The sequence below is a fragment of the Cebus imitator genome, unplaced genomic scaffold, assembly GCF_001604975.1.
Source record: "Cebus imitator isolate Cc_AM_T3 unplaced genomic scaffold, Cebus_imitator-1.0 Scaffold103, whole genome shotgun sequence".
Classification (NCBI taxonomy): Eukaryota; Metazoa; Chordata; class Mammalia; order Primates; family Cebidae; genus Cebus; species Cebus imitator.
This window is the reverse complement of record NW_016107418.1, coordinates 5,772,529-5,783,489: the sequence shown is the minus strand read 5'-3', so window position 1 is coordinate 5,783,489 and position 10,961 is coordinate 5,772,529. Positions and strand designations below refer to the sequence as shown.

General features: G+C 32.6%; 1 protein-coding gene across 2 annotated transcripts in view; it reads left to right on the top strand.

Moving 5' to 3' along the window:
• NUP58 (nucleoporin 58) overlaps positions 1-10,961 on the top strand; it is a 40,454-nt gene that overhangs the window by 26,433 nt on the left and 3,060 nt on the right. For both annotated transcript variants that reach the window (XM_017537538.2, XM_037741701.1), the window contains 3 exons: positions 2,898-3,099; positions 8,498-8,596; positions 10,202-10,297. In XM_017537538.2, coding sequence (XP_017393027.1) covers positions 2,898-3,099; positions 8,498-8,596; positions 10,202-10,297 — 397 coding nt within the window. The remainder of the gene's footprint in view (positions 1-2,897; positions 3,100-8,497; positions 8,597-10,201; positions 10,298-10,961) is intronic.

Here is a 10,961-nt window from a genome sequence, read left to right as displayed (position 1 = left end):
AGGGTTTTGCCATGTTGCACAGGCTGGTCTTGAACTACTAAGGTCAGGCAGTCTGCTGGCCTTGACCTCCCAAAGTGCTGGGATTACAGGTGTAAGCCACTGCACCCAGCCTGAACATTCTGACTCTCATATAATATAATGTTACTCTTAAAATTTTAAATGTGAGTTTTAAAAATTTAAGTGAAATGTTAAATGTAAGTACATCTTTTGTAACTAACTGAGCAAATGTAATTAAATTCTTTCTTAGAGTATATGTGGTTCAAAAAAACCTTTAAAATTCAAGCAGCCAAACCTGAGTCTAGATAAATTATCAACTGTGTAGAAGAGTTTAATTGAGATTATCAATATTTTCATTTTTATTTTGATCTGATGCATAGTAACATAATTTTTTTAAAGTTAACCATTTAAATTACACCATTTTTGAAATGGTAGTGCATTTAGACCTTTTGCTTTAGGAGATTTAAAACTAACCCAAATTTTAAATTTTGTTCTAAAGAAGGAATTTTATCAGATTTTTTTGAAAATTTTATTAGTCTAAAATAATTGTTACTTTAATTTTTTAATTAAAAAATTAATGTATGGCACTTTGAAGTCCATTGTGCAGAATTTTTTTCTTAATTTTTATTATGAAATCTTTCAAATACACACGAAAGTAGGGTATCATTATAATGAATGCCCAGGAATGATTACCTAACTTCAATCATTATCAAAACCCGCCGAACTTGTTTTATCAATGCTCCACAGGAGATGCTTTTTTCCCTCTTGAAGTATTTTAGAGCAAATGCCATGTGTAAATATGTACTTTAAAAAAAAAAAAAAACAGCACTTTCTCTTCTCTGGTTTGGAAAATATATCCTTTTCGGTAATATGACCATGAAACAGTGAGACTGAGACCACGTAAAACTGCCCCAGATCATGTCAAATGAACTTAGATGTGAAATTTTGACCTCCTCTTTAAGCAACCCAAGAACAAAAGGATATTCTCAAGAACCAAAGAATATTTTATTATCAGATTTGGTATGCTGCCATTATTTTTAGCTTAGTTTAGTGAGCAAACTAAGCTCTAGGCCTCTTTATTTCTTATCAAAGTCTCACAAGGCATATTTTTTGTTCATTTTGTTTTTCATTAGATAATCTGTTGAAACAGGCGTAAACTATCTTATCCAGCCAGGTCTTAGGAACATTAACACATGTGGAAGTTTTAGCAATTTATTTTATAAATCATGGCTGATGTCAAGGTTTTTGTTTGTTTTATTATTTCGTTTTGTTTTGTTTTTGAGACAAGGGCTTGCTCTGTCATCTGTGCTAGAGTGCAGTGGTGTAATTATGACTCATTGCAGTCTCAGTCTCCTGGGCCCATGCAGTCCTCCCACCTCAGCCTCAGCCTCTAGAGTAGCTAGGACTATAGGCATGCACCACCACACTTAGCTAATTTTTTAGCTTTTGTAGAGAGGAGAACTTGTTATGTTGCCCAGGCTGATCTTAACTCCTGGCCTCAAGGAGTCCTCCTGTGTAGCCCTTCCAAAGGGCTGCGATTATAGGTGGGAGCCACCGTGGCCAGCCTGTTTCTTTTAACTAATTGGTCTTAAGTTTTTAAGGTGGATCATTATTTTTCATTATCTGAAGTAGAACTAAAATTTATAGGATACTGATGCTTGCCCAGGAAAAGGAAGGGTGGATTTGGGGATCAGTAATGTTTGTTTTTTTTACATCGTGTGTCTTGATTCTGGCACTTCCCCAATTTCCAGTTCTTCGCAGGCCCCCCTTTTTAATACATCATAAATGTAGCAAAATTTGGAACTGGAACATCGAACACTGACATCCACACAAAAAGAGTGATGATAGCTTTTAAATACTATAAACAATACGATTTTTAAGTGCTGTGCTTGTAATCAGAACCTAATACTTGCTAATTTCTGCTAAGAGATGTAAGAAATATGAAAATTCTAGATCTCCTCAAAAAGTGGTTAAAAAAAAAAAGTATCTAAATTAGGCTAAATCTTCAATGAAAGCGCTAAATAATTCTAAAGTGAAACAGAATTGTTGCTGTTAATGGCCTTAAGGCAGATGCTGCATTGGGTAGAAGCAGCTCACTTTATGAACTTGCAAATTTTTCTTACTCTGCAATTATAAACTCATTTTTTCTTTGAGGTGGGTGGTTGAGTTCATAACTTTTACATGAATCAGTCTCATTGTACAATGGTCACATAATAGGGATAAAGTAGAAGCCCTCATTATACCCTCCAAGCACTCTGCTGAGGTGTGACATCTTATTTTAGCATGTGTTACCCAGGTCTTCAAAACAATGTATTTAAAATTATATGTGTGTATATATATATACACACATATAATTTTAAATACATTGTGTATATATATATACATATGTGTGTGTGTGTATATATATATATATATATATGTATGTATGTATGTAGTGCTGACTTTTTTCTTTTCTTTTTTTTTAACTGTTCTGAAGGCTATGTAAAGGTTAGATATTTGAGGGGAAAGTTTCTTGAAAAACTGGAATATTTATTTTTTAATTATTTTAAGTCCACCCACCTGCACATTGATGGAGTATTAATTTAAATATTACTCTGCTTGTCTAAAAGCTGAGCTGATTTATTTTAAACAAGGCCTCCCAAAGACAATATTTTAGGAAGCATATTGTAAAGATGTGTCAGAGATAGGGAGTAAACTATTCAAGGGAGCAGTAGAACCTTTGAACTCGTCACATACTACACCAAGGTGCATTGCTAGCACTCTAATTTGCAGTTTAGATGGAATGTATAATATTGGCAGTATCTTTGGTAACTTATCATGTTTATATCCATCCAGATATTACTGTAGTCAGTGTGGAACTTCATTTAGCTTTTTTGTTTGTTTGATTTCCATTCTTTTAGGTTCTGAAAGAACAGTACCTTGGCTACAGGAAAATGTTCTTGGGAGATGCCGTTGATGTGTTTGAAGCAAGACGAGCAGAAGCCAAGAAGTGGCAGAACACACCCAGAGTTACTACTGGACCCACCCCTTTCAGCACCATGCCAAATGCAGCAGCCGTTGCCATGGCTGCAACACTTACACAGCAGCAACAGCCTGCTACAGGTCTGAATGCATTCAAGTTATAGCTTCTTACTGTTGCAATGCAGAACATTTATGTGCGTTTTTATAAGTCTTCCATTTGTGTGAGCACTGAAGAAATTTCTATGAGTAGCTGTTCTAATACAATCTAAAATTGTGATGGACACAATTATAAACATACCTGATAAAAAAAGCAGGGTAGTCTTAGCAATAATTATACATCAGTTAGATATTTAATATTGTGAATTAATGTTATTTGCTGTATTGCTATGAATACCCTTTAGAACATGGTGTTCCACTAGTGAATTACATTTAAGAATAACATTAGATTCTAAAATCATGATTGTACCATTTATTGTTTTAAAGTCAGAGATCATCCATCCATATGTTGAATTTTTCATATATGATACTGATAGATGGTGCATTCTCATTTTCCTCATACATAGTGATTACAAAGTACCCACATTCAGGATAAAGTACGCTTTTATTGACTGAAGGTATGTTGAAGATCAGTAGGGTTGTTTCTATGTATGTTGACTGTAAACGGAATACAGGCCCTCTAAACCAAATTTTGAAGAAGATACATGCTAGAATTGTACCTTTTCAAGGTGAACAGAACAGCAGCAAAAGCAGGAAGAAAGATGTTTTGAGATGTGAATTGCACATTAAGCACAGGAGAAGGATGTTTTGAGATGCAGATTGCACATTAAGGAGCAACTGGGAAGTTGAACAGATGCAAATAATTGGTAACATAGAAAGCAGGTTTTATTCCTCGATTTAGTTACACTTTTAATTAGAGAAACATTTTTGTGGTCATTCTACAGTGTTTTATTTGGCCCTGTGTCTTTTGGAGGTTATTAATTATCTCAATCCTGCCATCCCTTTTGTCAGGTTTGAAGTTTTACATGGAAAAATAGTCTTAATGGATATTGACTTGTTTTCTTTAATCATTTGTAATTTTTTAGTAATACTTATTATTCATTAGCATGTGTCTTTCTGAGAGTTCCATATAGTCCAGTAATAAATTATCATACAAAAAAATTTAAAAATACATATTTAGATTGCATTCAGACTGCCTATATTAGGGAAGCATTCTCTGGTTTTCACTGTTGGCAGTTTAAAAAATTGTTCTTCACATTTGGAGATGACAGAACTGACTTGCCATAAGTAAAGGGTTGATGATAGATTTGGCATAAACCAAATCCTCCATATTCGTGACTGAACCCTTGTGAATAGTGGCATGCATGAGCGCTGTCTGGTAGCTCTCTAGCTGGCTGGAGTGTAGGATTGCATTCTCAAGTTATGGAGGGAAAAAGTCATTATGGGTTTGATTCATTTGAGGATTGATGATTTCTTCTTTAAATGAATCAATCCCAAAATTATGACCATCAGCTCTCATGATTATTTAACCAGTTAATCACATCAAACATAGTACTAGTTTACTTTTTAGAGCCAGTATTAATCCTAAAGTAGGTAAGTGTAGATTTGGTTAAGTGTTCTTTAAGCGTAGTGAATTTCCATTCTAATAAATAAAACTTGAGAAGTGTCAGTTATATAAAAAGTTATGTTGTAAGTGAATATATTCTATGATAAATTCCTAAACTTGAAGCAAAACCTCCTGTCAAAGAGGTGTGTGTGTGTGTGTGTGTCTGTGTGTGTGTGTGTGTAACTAGACAGTATTAGCTTGAGAAATTCGTAGGTTTTCATTTATGCATTTTGAGCTCGTGGACATATGGAGATGTGTGTTCATTCTCTAAATGAGTGCCTACTATGTGCTGGGTCGGGAATACAAAGGTGGACAATATAGATTTCGTCTTTGCCCTCTGTGGTGTTTGAGAATGTTAGCTTAATTTGGAGTAATCTTGTGGAGCCTTTTGCTCATAGGCTTTACTTTTGTCTTTTGCCAGGTTTTGGGGAAATCGACTGCTTTCAGTCTTCCCTGAAATTTTGAAGTCCGTATAAGGGCTTTCTAATCAGATGGCAGAAATTATAATTTATTAACCTAAACAACCTTACAGTGTTTTCACTTTGAATTGTATGAATTCTTAGAACTGAGAAGCTAAACAATAGTGATAACAATTTTACATTATCTTTTCTTTTTCCTTTTGTTTCTCTAAAGGTCTCCTAGGCCTTCCCAGTCAAAATTTTAGTTATTTTAGTTATGTCACCATGATGTGAGATTTATGAGCTCTGCTAGATACATTTAGAAATGTCCCTATTTATTGAATGGTGTTTTGTACTAGTAAGTTATTCCTTATGCCCTGTGACTTTTGTGAAATCATTTTTTTAAGTGCCAATAACAAATTTTAGACCATCTAGATGAAGGTAGTTTGAGCGTATGCATTGTTTTTATACATCATTGTTGATATATACAAGATTTGAGTTATCAGAGGGGTTTTGCTTTTATTTGCTTATGGATTTTTTTATTAACATGAATATGGGCACAGAGCAAATAGCTTTTTAGACTGCTGCCTTCTGAAGGTGGCTTCTGTGTCTTTCTCCAAGAGGAAGAATAGACTTAAATAACTTCTTTGTCCTTCTTCAATTCTTTTTTAATGAAAAAAATCTATAAACTAGGACTCAGGCATGTGTAATTTCATGGTTATTTCTTCTGAAGTCTGCAGAAAATTGATGAAAATCCAGCAGGCTATTTGTGTATGAAATCATGAGCATCAACACGCGGATAATGTAGTTTCATGTTGGCCGAACTTGACACTTGTTTATAAGTGCTTTCCAAGCCTCCTGAAAAACTGAAGACTTTACATTAGGCTTTTCAGTATAATTTTAATTTAGGATAGGTTTTTAAGCAATGTACCTGGGATTGAGTTTTGCTGTTGTGTTTTGACACTTTTAAGAGTTTTTGATGTTTACATAGTAAGACTTTTCTTATGTGACTTAGCTGCTGTTTTAAGGAGAGCCAAGACGTTTTGTTAAAAATTCCTACTTTTTAGCTTAGTATAGGTTTGGACATTTAAGGTGTAGTGTTAAATAGGAAACTTTAAGTATTTCATCTTAGTTTCTTGTTTTGTGATTTTGTTGTATTTAATAACCAAAGGAACATTCCCCTTTAAATTAGTGAGAGTAAAATTTTTCAAGCTGGGGAAAAGGCATTTTAGGTTTTTTAAAGAAAAATTATTTTAAAATGTGACTTAGAAATAACCATACTAATTACATTAGGCATTTTGAGTGATCATGGAAAATTATAAAATATTTTTAGCACTTTAGTCTTTTTTCTGTTAATGCAGTTTTACTTTTAAGAAAGTAGAATTTATTCTGGAAAATATGAATTACAGTGCTAAACCTGGTTTTGTTGTGTGTGAATATATTATATGGTGACTTTTGTAAAATGTTACTCTACATGAAGATTTCACTTTGGGTAGTCATTGATATATATCACTACTAACTTAATTTTATTTATGGAACAAAGAACCTTTCATTGAATGACTATTCACATTTCAAAGCAGACTTCTTGAATTGTTTACGTAACTTTTGCCTGAAGGGTTTAGACTCTGCTTTCTAATAGTGAAAATAATATATATGGTGGCCAGAGTGTAATATATGCTAATACTTTGGCATGGGAGATATTTATCATGAGTTTTTACTATTAAAAAATGTTATACATTTGCCTACGAGTTTTATAAATGATGTTGCCTTCAGAATTTGTGTGAAGGTACAAAACTAAAAATATCATGTATCTGATGTGCAATGGAAAGTCTTGTCATCGTTAGATATGAGTTTTTGATTACCTATATTCTGAATATTGATGATTAGAAAAACCTTATGTTCTGTTGCTCTTAACAGTAGACCCACACACAACAAAAAGCATGCTATTTGAGTAACTCTTAGGACTTACAAGGCTGAGGGCTGTGGTGTGCATTCTTTAGGGTCTTCCACCAGCAGTGCCTCCTATTAACATTTGACATGCAAGTCTCTCAATGTTAAAGAAACTGGACATGTGTTTTTTATGTATTATTTTTGTTAGGAATTAGAAAGTATAAAAATATGCTTGGTTTCTTTTTCCTATAGTAACATTTTACAAAAGAGCTGCTAGGCAGGTCTCAAATTGATCTCAAACTGGATGTAAGATTTTAAATTATTTTTTTAATTGTAGTATAAGAATTTTGGCTGCTATTATTATTTTCTGGGTAGAAGCTATTCAAAAAGTCCAGTTTCTGTCCCAGTGTAGCAAAATGTAGTTAGTTCCTCAGTTTTTTTTCTTTAAATGCTTTATAATTTTACACTACCTTTTTAATACACAAACCTCATTCTTCATTGGACAACTTGAAGGCATTGATTTCTTTAAAAATTTAAATTTTAATGTGTATATTACTTTGACAGTTCCCTCAACTTTGAGATGCACTGATCACTGTGCTTGCAAAAGACAGTACTGAAGATTGTACTATGAAATTTATTGAATAATTTTCATAAATTATTTATCCAAATGAGAGATTTTTAGATTTTTGTATTCTGCTTAGTTAAAAAAAAAAAAATAGTAGTTTAAAAGAGAGGCTAGTAAGTTTGATGCTATTCTTGCCAAACAAACTCAGCCAAAATCTTTAAAGTAACAAGTGGGAAAAGGATGACTAATCGTTCTGCTTCTGAGTACATTTTCCAAAATGTTGGAAAGAAACTTCTGAATTGAAATCTTGAATGTATTGAATCTGTCAAGGTACACAGCAGTGCCTTTGTAAATGTTCATTATCTTATTTAATCAGGTGATAAGTGGTGTAATGTAGCAGAGCTTAAGAATAGAACTCAATTATCACTTTTTGTGAACAAGTTGGAATTGTCATGTTACTGTGTAATTGATTTGCTTTACGATGAACAATAAATTTAATAAAATAAAACACTGTCTTGTTTTTTTATCTATTTATTGTATATATCATTTATATTTCATATAAGAAATCATGCCTAGTTTTTTGGGTACTGACTCTTATGAAGTAACATGATAGTTTTGCCATGTTAGTGTTAGTCTCTCTTGATCAATTGAGACTTGACTCTAAGGAGCTTGATTTAAAAAAAAAAAGTAAAAACCGCTTACTGATGATACCAACTAGATTTATCAGAAAACAAACGAGGAGATCTAAAATAATTCTAGAAGTAAATCTAAAGGAACAATAATTTATGGTACATTAAAGATTTCAAATTATTTAGTAGGTTAAACTACTTTCATTGTGGTAAGCCTCTTTTAATTGTCTAGTCCTGAACAGGTTAATTTTTTAAAATATTTTTTTAATTTTTAGATAGGTAAATCAGTTTGGATAGATAAGTTAGACTGGAGAGACATCCTGAAAACTAAGTTTTAACAAATGGAATCACTTAAAAGTAATACTGTTCATTTTTTTAAAATTTCATAAAGAAACTTTAATCTTGAAAGAGTAAGGCAAATTTGTTTTTTCCCCCCCATTTTTTTTTATACCAGGGCCACAGCCATCTCTGGGAGTTAGTTTTGGAACGCCATTCGGCTCAGGTATTGGCACTGGCTTGCAATCAAGTGGCTTAGGTTCTTCAAACCTTGGAGGTACACTTTAACTTTTCTAATATTTCATTGAACTATTCTATATTTGAATTGATACTATCCTGTAAAACAAAAAATTTCTAAGAGGATCTGCTGCTATTTTGGAAGTTAAGGTTCCATCTGGCAAAAACGATTCTCTAAACATAACCGTTGCTTTCTAATATTAGATTTAGAACTTAAAGAATCGTTCCATCTTCTGTGAATAGTAAATATAAAGTATTAAAATTAAGTGGTAGGTATGTTCATGTTTTCAAAGCAATATGCCGACACATGAACTTGAGAATTCTTTAGTTTTAATAATTTTAATTAAAAATCTTAAAATTAGTCGTCTTAATGTTAGTTTGGAGTCTGAACTACTTCTGGATGATATACATTCTCCTAATCAGAATCTTCTTTTTTTGAAAATGAGTACTTAGGGAAATTATTATGAATGGAACAGCTCAACTCATGTCCATTTCTAAGCACGTTTAGCAGATTTGCCTATATACATACTTGTTTACATAAGCAATTTAGCTTATTTTAATACTTTCATGAGTTAACTCTAGTGAGGTAAGTCCTCTGCAAAAACATCATACTAAATACAAATGCATTCACAATTTGGTATGGATAACTGAAAGTTGGTTGTATTTTCACAGGCACATTATAATTTAATGAATAAGTTCCTCTTATTTCCACTAAAATACAGGATGGGAAACCTATAAGCTAGTATGGTTGTTTAATATAGACTCTGTTCCAAATTAGGAATTATTAGAATCATGGCAGACAGCATAATTCCTATAATCTACATAATTTGCCATCACATTTCTTACTGCTACAGGCAATGTTACTGTCACACTCAACATTTTACATAAGCTTTTGCAAAGTAACCGAAAAAGAATTTGAACTTTATTTGTAGAGCACCTAGCTCTTAGGAGAATAGAAACTAGTCTTCAAGTACTTAGAATATCATGACGTTTGTGTGATGAAAAATACTTCCTTTTTTTAAATTATGAAGATAGTATTGCTAAGAGAAAAAGCATGATCTCACCACCAATTTTTCACTGTTACATTGGCTGGTAGTATGGCAGGAGTCTACTGTTACTGAATAGACTTAAAGTGCTTGACTGTGTAGTTGTGCAGTTTTCAGCGTACAGATTCTTAGTTAACTAAAAATGTTTTGGAAAAGAGTAGAGTAAAATAACCTTGTGGTATTTAATATTCACATTGTTGTGCATGTCATGCTTATTAATGTATTTAGTCCTTTTTTTGTGAAATGAAATCCCCTAAAGTAGAAATGTTTTATAACTGGCTAAAATCGTACTTGAATGGTGGGTAAAATTTTTTAGCACGTTTAAAAGAGAAAAATACTAATATTTTCTTTTTTATGGCCTTGTTCTTTAAAAATTATTGATGGGTCACAAGCTTAGTCTAAATAGACATAAATGTTTTATTTGAGACTCTGGTTCTTCTAAAAGTGTCACGCAAAGGAGTAAATAGATTTCCTTAATAAGGCCATGTTTTTCAACACTGTGTCTGTTAGACCTCTGATGATTTTCGGTTGTACTTGTCCGTATCCTTTAACCTGTGTTTTATGTGCCATTGTATATTTCTCTATTACCCTTCCACTAGGATTTGGAACTAGCTCTGGTTTTGGATGCAGCACCACAGGGGCCTCCACATTTGGATTTGGAACAACAAATAAACCCTCAGGAAGTCTTAGTGCAGGTTTGTGTGTTTCTGCCTGGATTTCAGGCAAATTTAAAGGTGCAAATTATTTAATTTAAAAGTATGTGTTGTTATTTCCAGTAACCTAAAAAGTTCCCTCTCTGATTCAGTTTTTACTCCCTGGATGAAGTGTGCAAGCCTAACTAATCATTTTGCTTTATCTCTCTCATAAACTAAAGGCCAGGTTTGTAAAATGTTTCTAACAAGACTTCTTAGTTTGATTTGATAAGTAATTATATCTTCTAACTAAGTAGAGATTCATTTGAACCCTAGTGACTAACTTCATGGTTAAATAATTTTCTTCATTATTGCAAAAAGGAACCCATCATTGTGAAAGTTTAACCAAGTTTTTTGTCGTTATTCATCCAGGAGGATGATTTCTATTCCAGAGTCCCTCTGGTTTTAAGAATACCACAGTCTTAACAAGTGATGATTAATTTAGTTCCTTGTTCATTTTTGAAATAGGTATAATTTTTGACTCTTATGAAAAATTCCAAATTCCATTTACTTTTGCATTTACTCTATATTGGTAAATATGTCTTGTTTTAATGTGCAGTGCTTAGGGACAAATACTATATCTAACATAATGATATAATACTGTGAAAGATGTGTTTAAATTTGCAGAATTTGAAGGAAATTCCACTTAATATAAGTAGTGTTTAAA